At 45.3% G+C, this 27,805-nt stretch overlaps 2 protein-coding genes and 1 long non-coding RNA gene across 5 annotated transcripts in view; 2 read left to right on the top strand and 1 right to left on the bottom strand.

The window, feature by feature from the left end:
- Positions 1–2,127: 2,127 nt before the first annotated feature.
- The window catches only part of LOC132542030 (uncharacterized), a 139,513-nt gene continuing 113,835 nt past the window's right edge, over positions 2,128–27,805 (top strand). Inside the window, exon 1 of the long non-coding RNA XR_009553160.1 lies at positions 2,128–2,201. This is a non-coding gene — a long non-coding RNA (uncharacterized LOC132542030). The remainder of the gene's footprint in view (positions 2,202–27,805) is intronic.
- The window catches only part of SMYD4 (SET and MYND domain containing 4), a 79,406-nt gene continuing 56,167 nt past the window's right edge, over positions 4,567–27,805 (bottom strand). For both annotated transcript variants that reach the window (XM_060204135.1, XM_060204133.1), the window contains one exon: positions 4,567–4,826. In XM_060204135.1, coding sequence (XP_060060118.1) covers positions 4,732–4,826 — 95 coding nt within the window. In that variant the 3' untranslated portion in view covers positions 4,567–4,731. The remainder of the gene's footprint in view (positions 4,827–27,805) is intronic.
- SERPINF1 (serpin family F member 1) lies at positions 10,860–26,876 on the top strand. 2 transcript variants are annotated; one of them, XM_007520400.3, is made up of 9 exons: positions 10,860–10,991; positions 14,284–14,335; positions 18,735–18,816; positions 20,117–20,315; positions 21,842–21,997; positions 22,405–22,608; positions 24,552–24,694; positions 25,805–26,015; positions 26,494–26,876. In XM_007520400.3, exons 3-9 carry the CDS (start codon positions 18,742–18,744, stop codon positions 26,751–26,753), a joined length of 1,248 nt encoding a protein of 415 aa, XP_007520462.1. In that variant the 5' UTR covers positions 10,860–10,991; positions 14,284–14,335; positions 18,735–18,741; the 3' UTR covers positions 26,754–26,876. The 2 variants fall into 2 exon arrangements, with proteins under 2 accessions (XP_007520462.1, XP_060060125.1); XM_060204142.1 differs by lacking the exon at positions 14,284–14,335 and having other exon boundaries at positions 10,888–10,991.

The raw sequence follows: 27,805 nt of genomic DNA on the forward strand, positions 1-27,805 counted from the left end.
AACTAGGGACCTCATGCTTGAGAGTTTAATTTTTGTTTTTGTTTTCATTTTTCAATTCTGAGTTATGGTAGTGCTGAACCTGGAACCATTAGTGCCTCAGGCTAGTGCCTCAGGCATGAAAGTCTTTTTTGCATAGCCATTATGCTGCTTCCCCATCCTGAGAATCTAATTCTTTAAAAAAATTTTTTATTTATTTATTTATTTTTGTTGCCCTTGTTTTACTGTAATTTTGTTGTTGTTATTGATGATGTCATTGTTGGATAGGACAGAGAGAAATGGAGAGAGGAGGGGAAGACAGAGAGGGAGAGAGAAAACTAGACACCTGCAGACCTGCTTCACCGCCTATGAAGCTACTCCACCACAGGTGGGGAGTCGGGGTCTCGAACCGGGAACCTTATGCTAGTCCTTGTGCTTCGCTCCACATGTGCTTAACCCGCCATGCTACCGCCCGACTCCCGAGGATCTACTTCTTTTTATCTTTTCTCCCATTATATTTTATTTTACTTATTATTAGAGACATAAGAGAAATGGAGAAGAGAGGGGGGAGATAGAGAGGAAGAGAGACAGAAAGACTCCTACAGCACTGCTCCATTGGTCATGAAGCTTCCCTCCTGCAGGTGGGGACTGGAGGCTTGAACGTGGTCCTTGCTTATGGTTACAGGTATGCTCAAACAGGTGCGCCATCACCTGGCCCAGAGTCTAATCCTCTATCTACTGTGCCATCCCACTGGCCTCATCTTCCTTCCTTCCTTCCTTCCTTCCTTCCTTCCTTCCTTCCTTCCTTCCTTCTTTCCTCCCTCCCTCCCTTCCTTTTTTTTTTTCTTTAAACCATGGCACTGCTCATGTCTTATGACAGTGCAGGAGATTAAACCTGGGACTTAAAGCATCAAGCATGGAAGTCAATTTGCTTAAGGATTATGCTGTCTCCCTGTCCTATTTTTTTCTTTCTTAAAAAAACTCTGGGAGTCGGGCTGTAGTACAGCAGGCTAAGCACAGGTGGCACAAAGACCGGCATAAGGATCCCGGTTCGAACCCCGGCTCCCCACCTGCAGGGGAGTCGCTTCACAGGCGGTGAAGCAGGTCTGCAGGTGTCTATCTTTCTCTCCTCCTCTCTGTCTTCCCTTCCCTCTCTCCATTTCTCTCTGTCCTATCCAACAACAACAACAACAATAATAACTACAACAATAAAACAGCAAGGGCAACAAAAGGGAAAAAATAAATAAAATAAATTTAAAAAAAAGAAAAAAAAACTCTGCTGGGGGCTGGAAAGTGGTGCACCTGGTTAAACGCACATATCACCATCCACAAGAACCCAGGTTCGAGCCCCCACTTCATGAGCAGTGAAGCAGGTCTGCAGGTGTCTCTTTGCTTCTCTATTTCTCCTCCTTCTACCAATTTCTCTCTGTTCTTTCAAATATAAAAAAAAGTGGTAAAACAGCTGTGTACAGGCACTGAACTCCAGCGATAACTGGTGGTGGTGGGGGAAACAACAACTTTGTTAATGACAGAGAAAGCATCAATCTGGCATGCACTAGAACTTGGGAATTCATTGCATACAAGTCTTGTGTTCTATCATTAAGTCACTTTCTGAATGGCTTAAAGTGTTCTGCAGATACCTGTCATGGGAAGATGAGAAGTTGTACCCATCTGTAAACCATTAGCCCCTCCATAAATTGATAAAAAGAAAAAAAAGTGTTTTTTTTTTCTTTTTTGCCTCCAGGGTTATTGCTGGGGCTCAGTGCCTGCACTGCGAATCCACTGCTCCTGAAGGCCTTTTTTTTTTTTTTTTTTCCATTTTACAAGATAGGACAGAAAGAAATTGAGAGAGGAGGGGAAGATAGAGAGGGGGAGAGAAAGACACCTGCAGACCTGCTTCACTGCTTACAAAGCAACCCTCTTTCAGGTAGGGAGCTGAGGGCTTGAACTGGGATCCTTGAGCGGGTTCTTGCGCTTTGTACTATGTATGCTTAACCCTGTGCACTACTGCCCAGCCCCCAAGGAAAAAAAAATTCGGCCTGATAGATGGTGCAATGGCTACAATACTGACTTACATGCATGGGGTCATAAGTTTGGTCCCCTATCATTAATATTTTTTTCATTTATTTATTTATTGCCTTCAGGATTACTGCTGGGGCTCGGTGCCTGCACTATGAATCCACTGCTCCTTGAGGCCATTTTTCCCTTTTTTTTTTGCCCTTGTTGTTACTACTGTCATTGCTGCCATTGCTATTGTTGTTGTTGACAGAGAAATAGAGAGAGGAGGGGAAGACAGAGAGAGAGAGAAAGAAAGAAAGATAGACACCTGCAGACCTGCTTCACTGCTTGTAAAAGCAACCCCCCTCCAGATGGGGAGCTGGGGGCAGGAACGGGATCCTTACTCCAGGCCTTGCACTTTGTGCCATGTGTGCTTAACCCACTGTGCTACAGCCTGACCCCCTCATTAATATTTATTAATGATATCAATACTTTATTGATGACAGGGAGGAGAAAGAGAGATTGACATACAGCCAGAGAGCTTTTTTGAATTCCAGAAGAGAATATCAGAGCCTCATATATGTGAAGGACGTGCCTTACCACTGGGTCACCTTGGCCCCCAAGTAAGTGCCTTTAAGGAAGGAGAAGATAAAGGGTGTCTGTCCTCCCACCTTCTGCACCCCATCAAGATCTTTGGTCCATACTCCCAGAGGGATAAAGAATAGGGAACATTTCAATGGAGGGGATGGGATACGGAACTCTGGTGGTGGGAATTGTAAAGAATCGTACCCCTCTTATCCTACATTCTTATCCATCATTATTAAATTACTAATAAAATAAAACATAATAAATTAAAAAAACCAATAAATTTTTTAAAAGTATCTGAAGGCTGTGGAGTGACCTTTCAGAGAGGAATACATGATTATGAAGGAGAAGAGCTTCCTGTAGCAGCAAAACCACTGTGGACAATAAGTAGAGGCCTCTGGCAGCAGCTGGCAGCACTCTTCACAGGCAGAGGGAAGAGGAATCTTTCTTTACGGTCTATTATGAAACAATCCGGCCATACAAAATATGATGACTTGTGACCTACTTTAAAAAATGTTCTCAATGCAACAGCTTTACATTTCCTTCCTGGTTTCTTTTCCATCTTTTTTTTGCCTCCAGTGTTATCACTGGGGCTCAGTGCCAGCACTACAAATCCACTGCTCCTGGAGGCCATTTTTTCCATTTTATTGGATAGAACAGAAAGAACTTGAGAGAGGAGGGGAAAACAGAGAGGGAGAGAGAGATAGAGACCTGCAGACCTGCTTCACCACCGCCCAAACCCCTGGTTCTTTTCCATCTGGATTTTTAAAAAATATGTATTTATTTGTTTCCTTCTCTTGCCCTTGTTGCCATCTTCATTTTTTTAAAACTTTTTTTTTTTTTCCTCCAGGTGATTGCTGGGGCTTGGTGCCTGCACCATGAATCCACTGTTCCTGGAGGCTATTTTTTCCCCTTTTGTTGCCCTTGTTTTTTTAACTGTTGTTATTGGTATTGTTGTTGTATAAGGCAGAGAGAAGTCAAGAGAAGAGGGGAAGACAGAGAGGAGAAAAGACAAACATCTGCAGATTTGCTTCACCACTTGTGCTGCAACCCTCTGCAGGTGGGGAGCCGGGGCGCCTCCAACTGAAATCCTTACTCCAGTCCTACTGCTTCGCACCATGTGTGCTTAACCTGCTACACTACTGCCCACCTCCCCCCCTTTCCCCCCCTTTTTACCAGAGCACTGCTCAGCTCTGGTTTATGGTGGTGTGGGGGATTGAACCTGTGACTTTGGAGCGTCAGGGGCCATTATGTTATCTACCCCACCCTTCTTTTCTTTCTTCTTTAAAATTTTTTTATATTTATTATTTTTCCCCTTTTGTTGCCTTTGTTTCTTATTGCTGTTGTAGTTATTGTTGTTGTTATTGATGTCGTTTTTGTTAGATAGGACAGAAAGAAATGGAGAGAGGAAGGGAAGACAGAGATGGGGAGAGAAAGACACCTGCAGATCTGCTTCACTGCTTGTGAATCGGCTCACCTACAGGTGGGGAGCCGGAGGCTCCAACCCAGATCCTTATGCCAGTCCTTGCGCTTCGTACCACATGCGCTTAAGCCTCTGCACTACCGCCAGACTCCCTCTTTTTTTTTTTTTTTTTTAAGATTTTATTTATTTATTAATGAGAATCATAGGAGGAGAAAGAAAGAACCAGACATCACTCTGGTACATGTGCTGCCAGAGATTGAATTCAGGACCCCATGCTTGAGAGTCCAATGCTTTATCCATTGCGCCACCTCCTGGACCACCCCCCACCCTTCTTTCCCATTTTCATAAGTACCATTCTGAATTTGGTTTTTATTATCTTCATGAATTTCTCATACTTTTATAATGATATTTTATTTATTTATTTATTTATTTATTTTTTACATGCATAACATTCCCCAGATTCCCATTTAGCAATAAAACCCCCACTATTTATAATGATATTTTTAATGCAGTACTGAGGATTGAACCCAGGATCTCACACACACAGGTCCTGCTCTATTGATGAACTATCTCTCTGGCCCAATTTCATTTTATATTTCTGTTAGATATATGTTATGGGGGTGGGAAGGAGAGACAAAAGCCTTGCTCCACCATCCATGGAATTCCACCTGCTTTTGTATTTGTTCCTCCCATGTGGTGCAAGGTCTTCGATCAGCAGGTACTCTCATTTGGGAGCTTGTTTGGAGGTTCTAGCAGGGGGGTGCAGCTACTCGTATATGCTCGATGGAAGACCGGTCCGTCTCTATTCGGGGAAGGCCGTTCTCTTCAACCGAGTGCGCAGCTTCTGGAGGGACACACATGGAGCAGTGAGGGAGGAAGGGGACACCCGCCTAGCCAGCCAGAGCAGCCGAATCAACCCTGGCAATCAGTGGGGTGACAGATGTCACAGCCAGATCGCTCTCACATCCCATCCAGGGGACTCTCATTTGGTAAGGCATCCACTCAGCAGGGTCCTCTTTTTTTTTTTTTTTTTCTTCCCCAGAGCACTGCTAAGATTTGGCTTATGGTGGTGCCAAACATTGACCTTGGGAGACCTTAGATCCTCAAGAATGAAAATCGTGTGGTCTGGGAGGTGGCGCAGTGATAAAGCATTGGACTCTCAAGCATGAGGTCCTGAGTTCGATCCCCAGCAGCACATGTGCCAGAGTGATGTCTGGTTCTTTCTCTCTCCTCCTGTCTTTCTCATTAATAAATAAATAAAATCTTTAAAAAAAAAGAATGAAAATCGTAAGCATAAATAACCATTATGCTCCTTCCTCCCTCTCCCCCCCTTTTTTGATAGAGAATGAGAGACAGAGAGTAGAAACACCACCTCACTGTGATTTTGCTTTTGAAGCTTCCCCTTTGTGTTGCCATGTTGTAGCTCAAAGCTCGAACACGCACAAGTTATGTGTGTAAGAAGTCAGGTCTTCATGCATGTGAAGTGTCAGCTCTACTGGGTGAGGTAGCTCCTGGCTCCCTCAGTTGTTGAGTTTAGTTTTGGTTGTTGTTTTTGCTGTGTCAGAACCTCCCACATGAATGATGACACTGCTCCTGGGGCAATATTTTCATTCTTTGTATTTCAGATAGCAAAAGAGGAGAGAGGGAAGGAGACAGACAGATAGATAGATACACAGACAGGAAGAAAACATTGCTCCATCATCCCTGGAGATCCCTTGGTGCTGTCCATGTGTTCCCATGTGAGACCAGGGCTAGAATCCTGGGTCTCCTGTATGGCAAGGCATGCATTCTACTGCACAAACTAGCTCCCAGCCCTCAAGTACTGAGGTGATAGTGCAACGGCTGGAGACATAACAGATTTTCATGCCTCAAGTTTTGAGGTCCCAGGTTCAATCCCAGCATCACTATAAACCAGAGCTGAGCAGTGATCTGGTAAAAAAAAAATCATAAAACACAAACAAAGATTTTTTTTCAGTTATCTATTACAAATATTTTCTTTTAGTGTAAGGCATGTATTTTTATTTTTGACTTATAGTATCTTTATATGAAAGCAAACTTTTAATTTTAGTGTCAAGTTTATTTATTTATTTTAGGATTACACATTTTAATCTGATTGACATGGATAAAGTGGGGGAAACCGTATGACAAATTTAGTTCTACCTTTGCTTTTTGCACAACTGGATCCCTTCTCCCCCCACAAACGTATTCTGAGGGTTTCAAACCACATTGTTTCAGAACACTTCAAGAAGCTATACTAAGTATAATCCAGGAAAAACACTTCTTGCAGAATAGGAAAAGCATCATGGGTACCAAATGTATTAATCTTTTATGACTTGTGTTTCTTTCGGTGTTTCATCTAAAAAACAGCTTTTATCCAGAAATCACAAAGGACGTTCTACAGCATTTATAATTTTTTTTTCCTGCTGAATATATATATGTGCTTACATTGGCTCTTAAAGCATAAGACTATCTCTGAAAGGACACACAGGGAAGAGAGTAACATTAGCTGTCTCCAGGGAGTGGAATAGGAGACTGAAGATCAGACAGAGTGAGAGAAAGGCTCTTCATTGTATTCTTTTAGTTTTGCATTTGGATTTTGACTGGTGTTGCATTTTGAAATGCAAATCTATTAATAACTGAGTACATAATTCAAAGGCTCTACAAAAATCAGAGATTGCTTCTCACACTTAAGTTTCCAGTTATCTAGAGTTAATTTCTGTGTGTACTGTGAGATAAAGATCCCATTTTACCCCATCACACGGAGAGTCAACATCCTTCCCACCTTTCTGTGTCAGCCCATCCCTATTTTCTCTTTAAAACTTTTTTATTTATTTAATAGTACAGAGAGAAATTGAGAGGGGAAAGGGAGATAGAGTGGGAGAGAGAAAAGGAGACACTTGCTGCACTACTTCACTGCTGGTGAAGCATCCCTCTTGTAGGTGGGGGCTGGTGTCTTGAATGCATATGTTACTAGACAGTAAGTTTTTGGTGGGTGGGCACCTCTATGTTCTCCTCCAGGTACCCAGCAGAGTCTTGCATAGTAGTACTCAACAATGTACTTATTTGTATCACTAACAATTCCACTGCTCTTGGGCCAATTTCCTTCTTTTTATTTCAGATAGAAGGAGTGAAGAATGAAGGAGAGACACCACAGCACCCATCTCCTGGGCCCTGTGAAGCTTCCCTGGGCTTCAGGACTCAAGCTCGGACCCTTGTGCGTGGTAAAGTGCACTCTCCACCAGTGAGTGAGCTGTCTCCTGATCCCCAACTTTGTTGTTGTTGTAAGAATTCAGCTCTGACGTTTTTTTTTTTTTTTTTTTTTTTTTTTTTTTACCAGAGCACTGCTCAGCTCTGGTTTATAGTGCTGCGGGGGATTGAAATTGGGACTTCGGAGTCTCAGTTATGAGTCTTTGTATAATCATTATGCTATCCAGCTCCGACTGAGCTCTGATTATTGATACATGCTTTTTTATAGATAACCGAACACTGCTCACTTGAGAGCTCTATCCAAGGGCCCTTATTTGATCCTTAAAGCCTCAGATAAAATGAAGTTTCCCCAGGAGGACTGGGTGGTGGCATACTGGGTAGAGTGCACATGCTATCATGCATGATGATCTGGGTTCAGATCTCTGGTTCTCACTTTCATCAGGGAAAGCTTCATGAATAGTGGAGCAATTGTGGGTGACTCTCCTTCTTCTCCTATTTCTCTCTGTTTCTATCAGAAGAGGAGGTAAATGAAGTAGAGGAAGTCACTAGGAGTAGTGAAATCAATCCCCTTCAACAACCTTAGTGGGAAAAGTAAAAAGAAAAAGGAAGAAAGGGAGGGAGGGAGAGAGGGGGGAAGGAAGGAAGGAAGGAAGAGAAAGAAAGGGGTTTCCCAGGAGTCAGTTAGTGCAGCGGGTTAAGCGCACATGGTGCAAAGCTCAAGGGCTGACATAAGGATCCTGGTTCGAGCCCCCGGCTCCCCACCTGCAGGGGAGTTGCTTCACAAGTGGTGAAGCAGATCTGCAGGTGTCTATCTTTTTCTCCCCCTCTCTGTGTTCCCCTCCTCTCTCCATTTCTCTGTCCTATCCAACAATAATGACATCAATAACAACAATAATAACTACAACAATAAAACAACAAGGGCAACAAAAGGGAAACTAAATAAATATTAAAAAAAAAAAAAGTTTCCACAAGTGAAATATCCCAGAGTGCCCTTCATTCCTTCTCTGATATCCCCTCTATCTGAATGACCATTCCACTTCTGGCTAGTCTTAATAGCTGCCTAGAAAAGATTATTTGATATCACTATATCCTATACTTATTTTCCTCTATCACTGTTTTGCTTTTGCAATTGAGTAGCAAGTTCTGCTGCATCCTGAAGTGATCTGGGTCTTGGGTCTTGGAATTTTCTCTAAATAAACAAATGTGCCTAGGTGAATTCCAGGCATACACTCATTTTCTATCTAAAAAAAGGAGATAGATAGATAGAAAAAATAGAGAGAGGGAGAGAAAGAGAGAGAGAGAGAGAGAGAGAGAGAGAGAGAGAGAGAGATTCCTACTGGAGTGGTGGAATCATGCAGGTGCAGATTCTCAGTGAAAATTACGATGGGAAATAGATGCCCAGAGAAGCCTCAGTGTGTGCCTGGCATTCACCTAGGCTCATTCATTTACTTGGAGACACAGAGAGAAGAGACACCACAGCTCTGTTCTAGTGCTTGTGAAGCTCCCGTTTGCATGATGCTTCTATGTGGTGACCTGGGTGGGTGGAGGTGGGGGAGGGGAATTTGAACTTTTTTTTAAATAATTTTTTGTTATTAATAGTTTGTTAAAAGATTGTAAGACTACAATATGTACACACCCACCACCAAAGTTCTGTATCCCATCTTCCCACCTCCCAAAGATAACCAAAGACTAGCTCTCACATTTTAGAAACAGCTTGCTTGCTTCTATTTTGTTTGGATTTTTCTTTTTTTTTTTTTTGGCAAGTTCATGTTAATCAGATCTCTAGATTCCACATATGACTGAAACCATCTGGTAGTTATTTTTCATCTCATTACTTAATTTTGCCAAGCATAATCACCTCCATGAACTTGGATCCTTATCTCCCATTCTCCTGTGTACTAATGCTTATGGTCCTCCCATTCTTTTTCTCCTCCTCCTCCTCTTCTTTCTCCTCCTCCTTGCCCTTCTCTTCCTCTTCATTTTAAAGTATTTCAAAAAGTATTTATTAGTGAAAGAGAATGAACTAGAGCATCACTATAGCATAGGCAATGCTGGGGTTAGGGGAACTCACACTTGCTTACAGGACTGATTCTCCACCCACTGTGCCACCTCTTGGGCCACAGTATGCCTTATTTCTTCCTCTGGGCAGGTATTTTTCTTTCTAATTTCAGAAACTAAAGATTTTCAGGGCTAAAAATTTACATAGGCATCACAGTGCCATTTCTTCATTTTTAAGCAAGGAAAGCAAGGAGTCCATGAGTGCTGTGATGCCCCTAAGCCCCAGTTAGAAAGCTAAAGTCCATTCCAAGGGACCCATGACTTTACTAATTTTTCTTCTTCTTTTTTAACCAGAGCACTGCTCAACTCTGGTTTATGGTGGTGTGGGGGATTGAACCTAGGACTGTAGAGACTCAGGCATGAGAGTCTCTTTGCATAAACATTATGCTATCTATCCCAGCATCATTTTAGTATTTTTTTGCCTGTTCCTAGCTCCTTCCAACATGAAGACCCCAAATTTCATCTGCTGTATTCTTACCTTTTGGTTCTTGATTATGAAACAATTTGATTTTCTTTGTATCTTTTTATTTATTTATTTATTTATTTATTTATTTATTTATTTATTCCCTTTTGTTGCCCTTGTTGTTTTATTGTTGTAGTTATTGTTGTTGGATAGGACAGAGAGAAATGGACAGAGGAGGGGAAGACAGAGAGGGGGAGAGAAAGACAGACACCTGCAGACCTGCTTCACTGCTTGTGAAGTGACTTCCCTGCAGGTGGGGAGCCGGGGACTTGAACCGGGATCCCTATGCTGGTCCTCGTGCTTTGTGCCACTTACGCTTAACCCGCTGCACTAACGCCCGACTCCCTTTTCTTTGTATCTTAATGCTTTTCAGCCACCAAGTTGCAGTTGCTACCATGACCCCAACCTGACTTCCCTGGGCAGACGACCAATGTGTCCTGGAACCCCACCTCCCCAGAGTCTGATAGTTATCCCACTTATCTCTAGTTATCCACCAGGGAAAGGTAGGGGCAGGGTGGGGGTATGGATCTACCTGTTAACACCCATGTCCAGCAGAGAAGCAATTACAGAAGCCAGACCTTCTACCTTCTGTACCCCATAATGATCTTAGATCCATGCTTCCAGGGGATAAAGAACAGGAAAGCTTCCAATGGAGGGGATGGAATATGGAACTCTGGTGGTGGGAATTGTTTGGAATTATACCTCTCTTATCCTATGGTTTTATCAATCATTATTAAATCAATAATAATAAAAAGAATAGGGAACCTTCGTATGGAACTCTGGTGGTGGGAACTACATGGAATTATACCCCTCTCATCCCATAAATAATCGTGTTGATCATTATTAAATCACTCAAATAAATAAACAAATAAAGTAAAAAAAAGAAAGAAAGAAAGCTAGAGTCTAGGACCAGGGAAAATCAGAGTCTCAGTCCCAAACCAATGTCTTCCTCACTTTACACTGCACCTAGGCCCTCCTACCCCCAGCCCCCATCTTGACCTGGGGTTGCAGGTTAGGCAGGTGCTGGCATGGGATGTGTGAATGTATGTGCCTTGGGAGGGGTTGTAGTAGAAGGGCAGCAACGGGTTAAAATCAATACCAGACAATGATGTAATCACAGAATTCAAATTAAGCCCAGGCCACTTTAAGAAAGGAGCAGCTGTAATCTGAAGCCTGCTGGGCGCTGGGTTGGGAGACAGCAGAACCAACTTTTGTGCTAGCAAGAAACCCCTCAGAGTGTGCAGACCTAGGCGGGCGGGCGCAGCTGCAGTGCATCCACAGGTAAAGCAGCTCCCTCTCTGGTCTGTGGATCAGGGGGAGATGGGAGAGCCTCCCCTAGATCTAGACTGGGGACACTGGGGAGAGGTAGAAGTACCCTGGGAGCAGAGAAGGGGGGTCCAAGGGAGAGGATATGGGAAGAAAGTAGTTTTGGCTCCAGGATAAGTAGATGAGAGAGGACACAGGGAGTTTTTTTTTTTTTTTTTTTGTGGGGGGGCAGGAAGTCAGGACCAGTGTCCCCCAAAACGCACTCCAGAAATGCTGGGATGACTTCTGAATAAAGTGATTGGGAAACACTGAAAGAAGGCAGTAGCTAGTACAACTACTGCTAGGCAGGTCTGAGCAGCACCCAGGAGGGCACCACAGCCTGAGGGGGAAAGAGGGTCCAGGAACCGTGCTTCCAGCAGGCAGTCTGGGAGATAGGCCTGACTTGGGTTCGACTCCCTGCTGCTTTTTCAGGTCAGCTGGTGCTAATTGAAAGGCAACTTGCTGTGCGAGCGCAGTTCTCTCTGGAGAACTGGAGTATAGCTGGGTCTTTCTGTTCAAACTCTTCCCTCCCCTTAATATTTATATTTATTTATTTATTTTTTGAAAATCAGCTGTGAGAAAAATCTGAAGGACTGATGTGGTATTGACCTCTTACAAACAATGGCTGCTGTGTAGTGTAGCTGTTTGGGGCTTTGGGGGCACGGCTGCCAGAGCTAGAGGGTGGCTCTCAGCACTCCACCCCCAGCTTCCTGGATACCCCCACAGCAAGGAGAGGCAGGGGCCATAGGGGAGCTGCCTGCTTCTCAGAAGCCTCAGGCTGCCACAGGCTCTTAATGGGCGTGAAGGGTCAGGTCCTCCTGGGGTGTGGGGAAGTGAAATTCAGGGGCTTCCTAGCCTGACTCATTCAGGTTCCAAGACTTTGAAAGGATTATTGCCTGGGTCTACTAGGGTGTTCTTGGGGTGGGGGGCTGGAGTGGACCCCTCAGAGTCTCCCTTCTAGAGTCTAGGGCCTGGGTGCTCCCTTTCCCACACAGCCCATGTGGTCTAGGGCTCTGGGGAGGAGGAAAAGGAGTGGTGTTTGTCTCAGGACTGGGTTTAATCTGAAACACATGTATTGGCCCAGAGTTCTCCCAGCTTGAAAGCAGGATCACAAAATCCCATTTCCTTGTGTCTCTAGACTGGGGCCATGTGGCAGAAAGTGGGGGCTGACCTTGGCCTGACAGAGAGCGGATCTCCCTCCTCTCTGTGCCCGCCTCTGCCTGGCAGCACACGAATCCAAGCTGGCTACTGCCCTTTGGACAGGGTGGCATCACTGCCCCCATGTGCCGGGCCAGCCAGTAGCTGCCTGTGCAAACTCTCAGGACAATCACTTTGGACTTGGGTCTGCGCAGAAAGGCTGCAGGCCTTCATTCCCTGCTCTCTCGCTGGCCTTACTGAGGACTTCCCATAATCTCTCCTCTTCCCTCACTGCTAGGACTTGTGGTGTAGGAGCCACAGAGAAGCATTTAATACTGTGTCCTGGTGACCACTTGGGGCTTAGGCTTAAACTCTGTGAGGACTACTACAGAGAAGCTTCCACCTTCAAGAGCATTTAAAAATTATTGATTATCACTGGGCCAGCAAAATATCTCACTTGAATAGCACACTGCTTTGCATGCTCATAACCCAGGTTGGAGCCCAGAGCCCGCTCCAGGGGTCAGGTGGTGGCACACCTGGTTGAGCACACATGTTACAATGTGCAAGGACCAGAGTTCGAGCCCCCTGCCAGGGGAAAAGCTTTTCAAGTTGTAAAGGAATGCTGCAGGTCTCTTTCTCTCCCCCCCCCCTTTCTTCTCGATTTCTGGCTGTCTCTATCCAATAAATGAATAAAGGTTTTAATAAAAAAATTAAAAAACATTAGAGAGAAAGATACCATAAAATCTTCCTCCAGTGTGGTGGAGGACAGGCTTGAACCTGGGCTATGTGCATGGCAAAGCAGCACATACAGGTGAGCTCTCTTGCAGGCCCCAAGTACATTTTTTAAAATGTGGCACTAATGACCCCACCAATGTGTCCTGGAGCTCCGCTTCCCCAGAGCCCCAACCTACTAGGGAAAGAAAGAGGCAGGCTGGGAGTATGGATCGGAGTATGGATCGAGCAGTCAATGCCCATGTTCAGCAGGGAAGCAATTACAGAAGCCAGACCTTCTACCTTCTACAACCCACAATGACCTTGGGTCCATACTCCCAGAGGGATAAAGAATAGGAAAGCTATCAGGGGAGGGGATGGGATACGAATATCTGGTGGTGGGAACTGTGTGGAGTTATATCCCTCTTATCCTATGGTTTTGTTAATGTATCCTTTTTAAAATAAATTTAAAAAAATGTGGCACTAGGGAATAAATTCAGGACCTTATACTTGTAAGTCTCCTAGGCTCAATACCCCCCCCCTTTATTTAGAAAAAGGGTGTGGGAGGAAGGGGAGAGATAGAGAGATATCACAGCATTTCTCCACCATCCATCGCTCTCATGTGACTGGAACACGGGACTTTGTACATAGCAAGGCTTTTTTTTTTTTTTTTTTTTTTTACTACTCAGCTCTGGCTTATGGTGGTGTGGGGGGATTGAACCTGGACTTCGGAGCCTCAGGCATGAGTGTCTCTTTGCATAACTATTATGCTATCTACTCCCATCTAGCATCCACTCTTAGGAGAACCATTTCCCAGGCCTCAAGTGCATTTGAATTACATACTTTCTTTAAACACCATGCAAGATGCCACCCCCCACCCCCTCCCTCTTATCTCCACCACGCCCCCCCCCCCCAACACAGAGGGATGAGGACTAACTGCTTTTCTCTCTCACCATCTAAGCACCTCACTGGCTTTTTAGTCCCCAGTAAGTCTGTCTGCTGAGGTTCTGACAAGGGTCCTACCAGCTCTGGGTGCGGCTGGCCCAGTAGAGAGCGCCCTCTTTCTTGCACTGAAGGAAGCTTTTCCTGTTGTCTCAACAGAAAGTTCTAAGCGGCAGAGGCAGCCATGTGGAAGAACAGCTGTCTGAAAATGAATGTCTGTGGAGCTCCCTCTGAGATTTAGCTCCAGACCAGGGTTCAAGAGTGTGGGTAGGGTTCAGGCACTGCCTACCTGAGGCCCTGTGGGTTCAATCCCTGGCACAGTAAATGACCAGACTAGTACTCAGGTCTCTCTCTCACACACAAAATAAGTAAATGATTTTTTAAAAAAAGTGATTAATTGGTGGTATGGAACTAGACACCGTAATCTTATAATCTTGTAGCCCATTATTAATCACAAATAATTTTTTTTTAAAAAAAGTAATCAAGGTTTGGAAAAGTCAGCTGATTCCCACTGGCAGTCCAGCAGTAAGGTGAGTAAATTCAGGTGGCAATTGGAAAAAAAAATTTTGTTTTTAGTAGTTAACTTAAAAAAAATTTTTTTAATTTATAAAACAGAAACACTGGGGGGTCGGGAGGTAGCACAGCGGTTAAGCGCATGTGGCGCGAAGCACAAGGACCAGTGAAAGGATCCTGGTTCAAGCCCCCGGCTCCCCACCTGCAGAAGAGTCGCTTCACAGGCGATGAAGCAGGTCTGCAGGTGTCTCTCTTTTTATTCTGTCTTCCCCATCTCTCTCCATTTCTCTCTGTCCTATCCAACAATGACGACATCAATAACAACAATAGTAACTACAACAAGGGCAACAAAAGGGGGGTAAAAAAGCAAACAAAACAAAAAAACAAACAAAACCCAGAAACATTGACAAAACCATAGGATAAGAGGGTACAAGTCCTCACAATTCCCACCACCAGAACTCCGTATCCCATCCTCTCCCTTGAAATTATTTAATGAGCGAGAGGTGAGAAGAGGGAGAGGGAGACCAGAGCACCATGTGGCCATGTGTGGTGCTGGGGATGGAACCAGGGCCTCAGGTTAACACAGCACGTGCTTTTCCCACTTAACACTCAGCAGCCTCAGCCTCTGCTGGAGGCAGGTTTTTTGTTTTATTGTTTTGATGTTATCCTATGAGCTTTCAGACTTCATGTTAAGGACTCTGGGCAAAAATCACACACAGAATCCCCAACTTTCCTATTTGTTCTGAGAAGTCAGAAAAGAGTGTGTGTGTGTGTGTGTGTGTGTGTTTTGCAGGGAAGGTGAGAGGAAGGAAAGAGAGATCATACATTTTTGAATTGGCAATATGGATGGAGCACATGGACCAGCCAAAAGTCCTGGCTAGTGAGACTTTGTCCAACTTTTAATTTTAAATTAATTAATTAATTAATTAATTAATTAATTTTGCCTCCAGGGTTATTGCTGGGGCTTGGTGCCTGCACTATGAATCCACTGCTCCCGGAGGCCATTTTTTCCCATTTTGTTGCCCTTGTTGTCATTATTGCCATTGATGTTGTCTTTGGATAGGACAGAGAGAAATTAAGAGAGGAGGGGAGACAGAGAGGAGGAGAGAAAGATAGACACGTGCAGACCTGCTTCACCGCTTGTGAAGCAACTCCCCTGCAGGTGGGGAGCCGGGGGGCTTGAACCGGGATCTTTTTGCCATTCCTTGCGCTTAGGCACCACATGCACTTACTACCTGACCCCCTACTTTTTATTTTTTAAAGATGTATGTACAAATGAGAAAGGAAGGACTAGAGAGAAACCATAGCATTACTCTAGTATGTGTAGCTGGGGACTGAATTCAGAGCCTCATGCTGAAAGTCCAATACTTTATCCACTGTGACACTCCCTGGGCCACTTGTCTCACTTTTTAAAGAAGGCCTCTTAGAACCATGTTATCTGCTTCATCCCCTACTCCCCTCCCCTCTCTCCCTTATCCTGACTCCACAGGTCAGCTCAGCAATGCAGCGTGTGTGTAAAGGATGATGTATTTCATAGGGTTCTGGACCCAGATTTCTGTTTTTCCCTGTAACCAGATCAGAGTGGTCAGAGACAGCCACTGCTGGGGAAGGAAGATAAGAGGCTTGCTTGGGTGGTCTGACTGAGAAGCATGTCTGTTTACCTTGAGAAAAGCAGGCTCCCAGGACATAAGCATGACTTTTCAGCTGGGAGGGGGAAGATGGCTTGGCCCTACAGATGAGAAGGAGATCTCTGGGGTCCCAGCTATAGAAGATGTCTTTTGACTCAGGGATCTTTGAGAAACTCATCTGTCTCGGGAACTGTTGAGTGTTAGCAAGATAGTTTTTTTTTTTTTTAATCTTTATTTTATTTATTTATTCCCTTTTGTTGCCCTTGTTGTTTTATTGTTGTAGCTATTATTGTTGTTGTCGTTGTTGGATAGGACAGAGAGAAATGGAGAGAGGAGGGGAAGACAGAGAGGAGGAGAGAAAGATAGACATCTGCAGACCTGCTTCACCACCTATGAAGCGACTCCCCTGCAGGTGGGGAGCCGGGGTTCGAACCGGGATCCTTATGCCAGTGCTTTGCGCCACCTGCGCTTAACCCGCTGCGCTACAGCCCGACTCCCAGCAAGATAGTTTCTAACTGAAAACCATTTGATTTCCATTTCAGAAGAGAAAACTTTGTGATTTACAGAGTTTGTAACACAGAGTTGAGATTTGAACCCAGCTTTGTGACCCTAGACCAGGGCTGGGGAACCATTTTTTCTGCTAAGGGGTATTTGTATATTGACAGCACATCTGTGGACCATACAAAATCAACTTAAAAAATTAGTACTTACTGTTGCTGTGAATAAAGCTCTTAGAATTATTTTTAAAGTTTTATTACTTGTTTATTAATGAGAAAGGTAGGGGAGAAAGAAAGAACCAGACATCATTCTGGTACATGTGCTGCTGAGGATTGAACTCAGGACCTCATGCTTGAGAGTCTAATGCTTTAACCATTGTGCCACCTCCTGGACCACCTATTAGAGTTTTTGAATTGATTCTTCCCTGTGGTTGTCTTGGCAGAACTAGGCCAAATGATTTCTTGGGCTGTGTACATACAAAGGCTGGACATTTCTTTTTTTTTTTTCTTTAAATTTTTTTTTAAATTAAAAAAAATCATTTATTTACTGGATAGAGATATCCAGAAGTCTAGAGGAAGGGGAGACAGAGAGGGAAAGAGACAGAGAGACACCTGCAGCCCTGCTTCACCACTTGCAAAACTTTCCCCCTGCAGGTGGGGACTAGGGGCTAGAACCTGGGTCCTTTTAAAAAATTTATTTATTCCCTTTTGTTGCCCTTGTTATTTTATTGTTGTAGTTATGATTGTTGTTGGATAGGATAGAAAGAAATGGAGAGAGGAGGGAAAGACAGAGAGGGGGAAAGAAAGACACCTGCAGACTTGCTTCACCGCTTGTGAAGCGGCTCCCTTGGAGGTGGGGCGACCGGGGGCTCGAACCGGGATCCTTATGCTGGTCCTTGAGCTTTAGCACCACCTGCACTTAACCCGCTGAGCTACCGCCCGACTCCCAAGAATCCAGGTCATTGAGCATTGCAGCATGTGCTCTCAACCAGGTCCACCACCACCCAGCCTTTCTTTTTTTTTCTTTCTTTCTTTCTTTCTTTCTTTCTTTCTTTCTTTCTTTCTCTTTCTTTTTCTTCTTTCTTCCTTCCTTCTTTTTCCTCTTTGTCTCTTCTTCCTTCCTTTTTTTTCTTTGTCTCTCTTTCGTTCTTTCTTTCTTTCTTCCTTCTTTTTTCTTTGTCTCTCTTTCTTCCTTTCCTTTTAATTCTTTTCCTTTTTTTAAATTTTAAAACATTTTTTATCTTTTTAAAAAATTTTATAAGATGGAAATATTGACAAGACTATAAGGATAATAGAGGTATAATTCCACAAAATTCCCACCACCGAAAAACTCTGTATCCCATCCCCTCCCTTGAAAGCTCTTTCCTATTCTTTATCCCTCTAGGAGCATGGACCCAGGATCATTGTGGGGTGCAGAAGGTGGGAAGTCTGAAGGCTGGACATTTCTCACCCCTGCTGTAGACCCAGCACTTCTCTTTCTCTTTCCACAGCATCAAATCTTCCTTCACTGGGGGTAGGGTTTGAACCTGGGTCTCAGTTGAACATGGTAAAGCAGTGCTCTATTCAAGTGAGCTATCTGGCGAGCCCCTTAGACCCAGCATTACTACACCAGGAGAGTAAGAGCTTTTGAAGGGCCAGGTGGTGGCACACAGGTTGAGTGCACACATTACAGTGCACAAAGGCTGGGGTTCAAGCCCCTGGTCCCCACCTTCAGGGGGTGGGGAGCTTCATGAATGGTGAAGCAGCTGGAGGTTTGTCTGTCTCTTCCCACCTTCTCCCTTGATTTCTCTGTCTCTATCTGATAAATAATAAATTTTTAAAAATTTTAAAGAGCTTTTGAAAGAACTGTTTGAGAAAGGGGGTGAGCTTCCTGATGAGGCCACCATTTCTGGTCCAAAGGCATTCAAGGAGAGAGTCTGAGAACTTCTTGTGAACACCAGGGACGGGATCTATATTATCTGTACTCAGTCTGTGCATGGGAGCCGGGTTCAGAGCCAGGTTCTGCCCCTCTGCTAGCAGACATAGCCTCACACCCTGGAAGAGAAGCTGCTCCGGTGCCTGTTGGGGCAAAGCCTTGAAATGCATTGAAGCTGGAACATGCAGCACACGGAGGAACCCACTGCTTGCAAAGGCAATCCAAGCTGGGGTGCGGAGGAGGGTGCCCTGACACTGACAGTGGGATGAGAGCACAGCTCACGCTGTGGTGGTGGGCCACAAAGTGGACGGAGGGGTAGGAAGTCGTCAAGAGGGAAGCCTCACCAAACTCACTGCTGCCTCTTGCTCACTTGCAGGCCTGGGATGCAAGCCCTCGTGATCCTCCTCTGTGCAGGAACCCTCCTCAGGCATGGCAGCTGCCAGAGCGGCCCAGAGGAGGTCAGTAGTGGCAGGGGGGCGGTGAGGTGAGCATGTCTGCGATACCAATCCTTCTTTTGCAAGTATCACGGCAAACAGGGCCAGGAGCTGGACTCTCAAGTTCCAGACCAGACTCTGGTCTTTATGCCTGGTCTGGGCTAGACTTGGCTTCCCCACCAGCAACAAGGAGCAAGCACATCTGCCCTGCCTTCTCAGAGAGCATAGTGGGCACAAAAGTAAGGCGTAAAGGACTGCAAATGGAGAGCACCTTCACCAGCTCAGGGCTGTCCCCTCTGTGAAGATCTTTTCTCACTGTCTGGCCTTTCTTGTGGGTGTTACTGAGTGAGTGGCATTCCCAGACACTTGTGCCAACACTGAACAGGGCACATCAGAGATACAGAGGGTGGGAAGGCCTCATAATTATGTAGAGCAGAGGACTGCAAGGCAATGCAAAGCACTGGAAGTGACAACGGAAGGAGTGACTGTCACACCTGGGGCCAAGGGGCTGGGGCTTCCTAGTTGGAGGCCCAGATTCTGTTGTGAGTCTGAATTTTGGATTTGGTTTTTCCCTAGTTTGGTGACTGTAGACAAACTAGTTTTATCTGAGTCTCTGCATTATTATCTTTTTTTTTTTTTTTTTTGCCTCCAGTTGCTGGGGCTCTACACAAGCACCATGAAGTCACCGCTCTTAGAGGCCATTTTTTCATATATATATTATATATATATAATTTTATTCCATAGGACAGAGAGAAATTGAGAGGGGATGAGGAGATAGAGAAGGAAAGAGAAAGACAGACTCCTGCAGACCTGCTTTGCTACTTGCGAAGCATCTCCTCTGCAGGTGGGGAGTGGGGGCTCGAACCTGAGTCCTTGCACATGGTAATATATATGTTCAACTGGGTGCACCACCAGCTGGCCTCCTCTGACTGGCTTTCAGAGTCAGCTACTGCTTGTTTATTTTTTAATTAATTAATTAATTTCCTTTTCTACCAGAGCACTGTTCAGCTCTGGCTTATGGTGGTACATGGGATTGAACCTGGGACTTTTGAGCCTCAAGCATGAGAGTCTGTTTGCATAACCATTATGCTATCTACCCCCACTCAGCTACCGCTTGTTTATTAAACAACCCAGCGATTCTCTTGTTTTGTCTGTTCCCAATGGAGGGTCCTGTGTGATCAATGGGAAGAGCAAACTCATCCCAATACTACGTGGAAAACACCACTCAGGCAGGACGTCCCTAATGGGCAGGATGACAATCCCATGAAAGTGATTAGAACAGCTGCCTAGTGCTTATCTCTGCTGCCCTTTCACTCCAACCCAGGGCTCCCTGGCTCCCGACACCACAGGGGTGCCTGTGGAAGAGGAGGACCCCTTCTACAAAGTTCCTGTGAACAAGCTGGCGGCAGCTGTCTCCAACTTTGGCTATGACATGTACCGAGTGAGATCCAGTGAGAGCCCAACGGCCAATGTGCTCCTTTCACCTCTCAGTATGGCCACTGCTCTCTCTGCCCTTTCCCTGGGTGAGTTCTCCATGCAGGGAGCCTCAGGGTCTCAGGGCTGTCATCTGGCCTGGCTTCTCTGTGTGGGGGGCTGAGGTCTAGAGGTGCATCATTTTAGATGGGGACTTGGCCTGAGCCAAGCTTGAGGGCTGTGTTCATCCATTTCCTCACTCCCTTTAATTGACTTGGTAACTACCACATTTATTTATTTATTTATTTATTGCCTCCAGTCTCTGGCACCACCATAAGCCAGAGCTGAGCAGTGCTCTGGTAATAAATAAATAAGTGAATGAATAAATGTGATGTGTGTGGGTGGGGGCTGGTGAGCAGTGGCACAACTGGTTAAGTGCACATAGTACCATGTACAAGGACATGTGCAAGAATCTGGATCCAAGCCCCTGGGGACAAGTGGTGAAGCAGGTCTTCAGGTGTCTTTCTCTCTCTCTTCCTCCCCTCTTAATTTCTCTCTGTCCTACCCTATTAAAAAAAAAAAAAAAGGTCTCTAGGAGCAGTGGATTTGTGGTGTCAGCACAGAGTCCCAGCAATAACCCTAGAGGCAAAAAAAAAAAAAATACTGTGCTGAGTAGCAAAACTTGTACCCCTCATTTCCACCTTTCTCTCTCCGTAGGCTGGCTGCCTTTAGACATCAGGAAAACCTACTTTTCTTGCACTGTCTTCAAATTCCTGGCCTAGGGACAGGGGGTGGCATAGCTGGTAGAGCACACACATTATCATGTACACGGATCAGGGTTCAAACCCCTGGTAACTGCAGGGGAAGCTTCAGAGCAGTAGAGCAGTGCTGCAGGTGTCTATCCTTTTCTGTCTTTCTTTCCCTCTGTCTCTCACTGTCTATCAAAAAAAAAAAAAAAAGGCTGCAGGGAATGGTGGAGTTATACAGACACTGAACCCTAGAGATAAGCCTAGTGGCAAAAACAAACAAAAAAGGGGTGGTGAAATAGCTCATTTAAATAGTGTGCTGCTCTGCCACGTGCTCGACCCAGGTTCAAGCCTGGTCCCCACCATACTGAAGGGAGTTTTGGTGCTGTGGTCTATTTTATTCTCTGCCTTATTGCCTTATCTAAAACAAAACAAATGAAAACCAAAACACAACAGAAAGAAAATTCCTTGTCCACCTGTCCACCTAGAGTGTCTTTCAGTGTCAGCAGATAAAAAGGTCTCTCAGGCAGACTGGGGGTATGGACCGACCAGTCAACGCCCATGTTCAGCGGGGAAGCAATTACAGAAGCCAGACCTTCTACCTTCTGCAACCCTCAACGACCCTGGGTCCATGCTCCCAGAGGGATAGAGAATGGGAAAGCTACCATGGGAGGGGGTGGGTTATGGGGATTGAGTGTTGAGAATTGTGTGGAGTTGTACCCCTTCTACCTTATGCTTTTGTTCACTAATCCTTTCTTAAATAAAAAATTTAAAAAAAATTAAAAAAAAAAAAAAAAGGTCTCTCAGTGTAGAGTCTTTGTCTTATCTTGGGGAAAGAGCACTTGGGTCTGGGTGGGCAGTTACTGAACTCTCATCCTTGTCCCTGGCAGGAGCGGAACAGCGCACTGAATCCAACATTCACCGGGCTCTCTACTACGACCTCATCAGCAACCCAGACATCCATGACACCTACAAAGGATTGCTTGCCTCTGTCACTGGCCCCCAGAAGAACTTTAAGAGCGCTTCCCGGATTGTCTTTGAGAGGAGTGAGCTGCTTTGCTAGCAGGGCCTGCCTGAGGGGCACAGGGCTCTGTGCTCCCAGAAGGGAGGGGGTTATTTCTAAACAATGGGCCCTGTTTTCCCAGGCCAGGCCTGGCACTGGTGGGCAGGAAGGGACCCCATGAGCCCAAAGAGGCCCAGAGAAAGGAAGTAGGCTGAGAGAGACAGGGGAGGCCAGTAACGTGAAGAGAAACAGCAATGAACAAAACTTGTTGTTCCTTGTCCAGTGCCTGGGGAAGCTGGCACAAAGTCTTGGCAAGTCACAGGAATACTCCAGGCGGGAAGTCAGGGCCTGTTGAGTAGTAAACCAGAATGTAAACCTGGCTTGCTCTTGAAGAGGGAAAGCTTGTTTATCTCAGAGCTAAGCCTAACGTCTTGCTCCATCTCCTCCCAGAGCTAAGAATAAAATCCAGCTTTGTGGCACCACTGGAGAAGTCATATGGAACCAGGCCCAGAATCTTGACTGGCAACCCTCGCATAGACCTTCAGGAGATCAACAACTGGGTGCAGGCCCAGATGAAAGGGAAAATTTCTCGGTCCACTAGGGAAATGCCCAGTGGAATCAGCATTCTTCTCCTTGGTGTGGCTTACTTCAAGGGTGAGGGCTTTGTCACATCTCTTCTGGTCTGGGGTGAATGGTGGGTGTCCAGAGGTGCTGGGAAAAGGGGGAAGTGCAAGACCTGGATCAGCATGAACCCAGAGTTGAAGCCAGAAGAGGGTCTGAGAGAGCAAATCCAAGGCAGGTATTTGGTAAGTGCTCATGGAATTGCAGAGGCTAGAGGAGAAAGTGCAGCCATTGTTGGGGACAGGTGCTGTTAGAATTCTGATGGCAGTGAGGCAGGCTCAGAGCCAGCTCTGCCACATTGGCTGTAGCAGTCCGCATGAGCCTCATGGCCTTTGTGGGCCTATCTTCTCATCACTAATGTGGGGACAATAGACTTCAGAGGCGCTCTAATAGTCTCTCTTCTTCACAGCAACCCTGGCACTATGCCCAGGACACAGCAGGTGCTCAATAAACTGGCATTAGTTTCTAACAACATTCTTCCTCTATGTTGTGGAGATGTGCCCAAGACCATTCTATGGGCTCAGTGTGAGGCAGCTCCATGCAGCTAGGTCTAGGGTGGGATTTTGGGTAACCTCTTCTTCTTTTTAAATTATTATCTTTATTTTTTAAAATATTTATTCCATTTTTGTTGCTCTTGTTTTATTGTAGTTATTATTGTTGTTATTGATGCTATCACTGTTGGATAGGACAGGAGAAACAGAGAGAGGAGAGGAAGACTGAGAGGGGGAGAGAAAGATAGACACCTGCAGACCTGCTTCACTGCCTGTGAAGCGACTCCCCTGTAGGTGGGAAGTCAGGGGCTTGAACCAGGATTCTTATGCTTGTCCTTGCACTTTGCGCCACCTGCATTTAACCCACTGCCCGACTCCCAATTATTATCTTTATTTATTGGATAGACACAGCCTGAAATTGAGAGGTTAGGGGGTTGATGGGAATAGAGACAGAGAGACACCTGCAGCCCTGCTTCACAACTCATGAAGCTTTCCCCTGCAGATGGGGACTGGGAGCTTGAACCCCAGTCCTTGCACATTGTAATATGTCTGCTAAACCAGGTGCACCACTACCTGGCCTTGGGTAACCTCTTCTTAAAGTGCTTTGTAATCATCTATTTGGAAGTAGCAAGAACCCCTAAACTCTTAAGAAAAAAGTCCATACTACCCCTCTCTTTTTTTTTTTCTCACTGGGGCCATGCAATTTCACTGTACAATTTCACTGTTCTGGACAGCCTCTCCCCAAATTCCCCTTAAATTCAAGCAGAGACAGAGAAAGAGGGACAGAGAGATAGGAGAGCCCCCATAGCACTCCACCACTATTCTTGGATAATCCCCCTGTGCTGTGCATGGTGTAACCATGTGATGCCGGGCCCCTGAATCCCGGTCTTCTGTGTGGGAAAGTATGCATTCTATTGGATGAGTGGGCTCCTAGCCCTCCGTGGCTTTCTTTTTGAAGCACTTGTCTCCAGGGAGTGAAAGGTGGTTACAGACCACCTGATAAAGGTCAAGTTAAACTGAGGGAGCTTAGACATCACCCATCTGTGTGAGCTCTGCCAGTCACAGCACCTCTCCAGATGTTAATTCTTTCTCAGCTAGACTGGATGATTAAATGATGCCAAGGTCCTTTCTAACTCTGACAGCCTGTGTGTGATTCAGTCTCCCAAGACATAACCATGGAAGGATACAGGAGTTTACTGTTTCTCCCAAGGCTATCAAAACTTTTGCAATCCAGACAGACAAATCAATAAAACCAGTGTATTTTCTTTGGAGTGTGTTTGTAGAAAGCATGCAGAGTCCTAGAGCATTGTAGCTCAGCTTTCACATCCGGAGACAGAGCTGGTCCCTGATGTGTCAGGACTTCTAGCTACTAACATTCCTTTGTCCCTTCAGGCAAATGTCAATAGCATCCTTGTGTTCCATAGCACAGGTCACTGCCTTTCTGGTTTTCTGGGGGCTCAGGACACCCAATTTGTTTTATTCCAGGGCAGTGGGTAACCAAGTTTGACTCCAGAAAGACTTCCCTTGAGGATTTCCACTTGGATGAGGAGAGGACTGTGAGAGTCCCCATGATGTCAGACCCAAAGGCTGTCTTACGCTACGGCTTAGATTCTGATCTCAGCTGCAAGGTCTGTAGGGGGCAAGGGTGGGGGTAGGGGGAGAGGACAAAGAGTGACAGAACCACAGGAGAAAATTCTCCTAGCAGATAACTTCAGTTGATATTAAGGCTTAGGAAAAGAAGAAGAAAAAACCCTCAAAAAACAGGGAAGGCCTACTTTTTAAAAAAAGTTCATATGATTAAAATATTATTCATTTATTAATATTAAAACAAGAGGTGAGAAAGAGAACCAGAGTATCATTCTGGCATACATAATGCTGGGGATCAAACTCAGAACCTCATGCTTTTAAGTCCAATGTTCTAGCAACTTGCCACCTGCGTCACAACAGCCTACTTTTTGAAGGAACCAGTAGATTCTTACTGCTAGAGAGCAAAAAAAATAGAGCTGGGCAAAGGCACACCTGGTTAAGCTCACATGTTACCAAGTGTAAGGACTGGGGTTTGAGTTCCTGCTCCCTACCTGCAGGGGGTCTGCCTGATATGCCATGAAGTAAGTCTGCAGGTGTCTTTTTCTCTCCCTCTATCTCCCTATCTCTTCTCAAATTCACTCTGTCCTATCTAGTAAAAGTTAGAAGAAAAAAAAAGGAAAAAAGGAGCAGTGGATTCATAGTGCTTAACACCAAGCCCCACCAATAACCTTGGTGGCAATAAAAAAAAAAAAAAGGAGAGAGAGAGAGAGAGAGAGAGAGAGAGAGAGAGAGAGAGAGAGGAGGAAGACCAGGTGGTGGTGCACTTGGTTGAGTGCACACATTACAATGCACAAGGAGCCAGGTTCAAGCCCCTGGTCCCCACCTGCAGGGCGAAAGCTTTACGAGTGGTGAAGCAGGGCTGTAGGTGTCTCTCTTTGTCTCTTTCTTTCTCTGTTTCCCCTACCACTCTAAAATTTTTCTCTGTCTCTATCTAATACTAAGTAAATAAATAAAATATTTTTTAAAAGAGACAGAGAAAGCAAGCAAGCAAAAAAATACCCTAGAGCAGCAAGTATCAAATAAATAGACTATGGGGAAAGCGTGAACAGTGGCCCCATGGAGAAGAGACTCAGGCAATTCAGAGTGTATATCTGTCCCTAGCTGCTGGGCTCCAAAGGACCAACCCATGAGCTTCCTCCCTGATGTTTCAGATTGCTCAGCTGCCCTTGACCGGAAGCACGAGTATCATTTTCTTCCTGCCTCTGAAAGTGACACAGAACTTGACCATAATAGAAGAAAGCCTCACCTCTGAGTTCATTCATGACATAGATAGAGAACTGAAAACTGTTCAGGCGGTCCTGACCATACCCAAGCTGAAGCTGAGTTATGACGGAGAAGTCACCAAGTCCCTGCAGGAGATGAGTATGTCTGCAGGATCCCTCTGCTCTTGGGGTGGGTGGGGTTGTGCCTTCAAGTTTTCCACGATGCTAAGCAGAACAAGGGTCTCACAGCCTAGCATGGAGGCCATGCATGATTTCTCAATTCTAACAGTGCTGAAGGGAAGATGAGTTACCTTCCTTATCAGACTGATCCCTCAGCCCCAAGAGCATGCTTCCTACAACAGGAACTCAGAACACTGCCTCTCAAGATAGATTATGTTGACCTGGTTTCTAATCTTAACCTTGCTGTGTATTCTTGGGCAAATGGCTCAACCCTTAAGCAACCCAGAGCTCTAGAGACCTCACACACACAAAAAATCAAAAGTGGTGTTCTACTTTCAGTTTGCTGCTTACTTTCTTGGGTATCAGGAGTTAAGAATCAGGATTCTATTCCTTCTTTGGGGTGTTGGGGAAAAAAACAACAACAGGGTATTAATGGAAATCTCCTTCAATCTCCACAGAGCTACAATCCTTGTTTGATTCGCCAGACTTTAGCAAGATCACAGGCAAACCTATTAAACTGACACAAATGGAACACCGTGCTGGCTTCGAGTGGAATGAAGAGGGAGCAGGCACGGCCCCCAGCCCGGGGCTCCAGCCTGCCCGCCTCACTTTCCCACTGGACTATCACCTTAACCAACCTTTCATTTTTGTGCTGAGGGACACAGACACAGGAGCCCTTCTCTTCATAGGCAAAATCCTGGATCCCAGGGGTACTTAATGTTCCAGTTTAACGTTTAAGTACTCAAGAAGAAACCCCAAGGGGATGGCAGATTCTATATTCCATAAAGGCTGCCCTATAATATTTCAATGTAGACTCTGCAATAAAGGTGCTTTATCCTTAGCTTTCTTTGCCTTGTTCCTCCTCCTATTTTGAGCATTGTGAAGTTTAATAGGAAGGTGAATTATCCTTCAAGAATTTGCTAGTCCTATAACCTGTAGCCTTCTTCTATTTAAATTCTGTGAAAATCACTATATAGAAGAGCTTTTAGTGATATGCATAGTGTACTGCAGGGTGTATGAGGGGGAGTCTCTATTTTGGGGTATTTATTGACTAGACAGTACCACTGATCCCTTCAGTGGGGTGTCTCCTGTTCCCAGACAGTGGAGGCCACTTTTTCCACACTGCCACCAGGGTCGTCACTGGGACTCAGAGCCTGGAAGACTAATCCACTGCTTCTGGAAGTCACTCTCTCTCTCTCTCTTTTTCTATTTTAGTTGATAGGACAGAGAGAAACTGAGATAGGAGGGGGAAATAGAGGGTAGAAAGACATCTGCAAACCTGTTTCATATCTCATGAAGCTTTCCTGCTGCAGATGGGGACTAGGGGGCTCGAACCTGGTTCTTTGCCACCATGGTTACTGCTGGGGCCTTGCTGCCTGCATAATGAATCCACCACTCCTGGTGACTTTTTCCATATTCCCCCTCCCGTTCTCTCACTCTCTCTCTCTCTCTTTTTAATCTTCCTTTCCTTTTCTTTCCTTTCTTCCCCTTCCCTTCCCTTTCCCTCCAGGGTTGTCGCTGCAGCTTGGTGCTGACACTATAAATCCACTGCTCCTGGTGGCCATTTTCTCCTTTTTAAAATTTTTTATTAGATAGGACAGAAAGAAATTGAGAGGGGAAGGGGAGATATAGAGGGAGAGAGAAAGAGACCTACAGACCTGCTTCACCACTTGTGAAGTGATCCCTCTGTAGGTGGGGAGCTTGAACCGAGATTCTCGTATAGGTCCTTGAGAAGTAAGGGGTCTAGTCCAAGATTCACTGCAAGCGTGG

The sequence above is a fragment of the Erinaceus europaeus genome, chromosome 12, assembly GCF_950295315.1.
Source record: "Erinaceus europaeus chromosome 12, mEriEur2.1, whole genome shotgun sequence".
In the NCBI taxonomy this organism is placed as follows: domain Eukaryota; kingdom Metazoa; phylum Chordata; class Mammalia; order Eulipotyphla; family Erinaceidae; genus Erinaceus; species Erinaceus europaeus.

Bases quoted from the DNA above. Each gene is read 5' to 3' on its own strand.
- SERPINF1 (XM_007520400.3), top strand. From the start codon at position 18,742: ATGCAAGCCCTCGTGATCCTCCTCTGTGCAGGAACCCTCCTCAGGCAT. The intron at 21,998-22,404 runs GTGAGCTGCTTT...ATCTCCTCCCAG, and splicing joins CCGGATTGTCTTTGAGAGGA to AGCTAAGAATAAAATCCAGC. The intron at 26,016-26,493 runs GTATGTCTGCAG...CAATCTCCACAG, and splicing joins CAAGTCCCTGCAGGAGATGA to AGCTACAATCCTTGTTTGAT.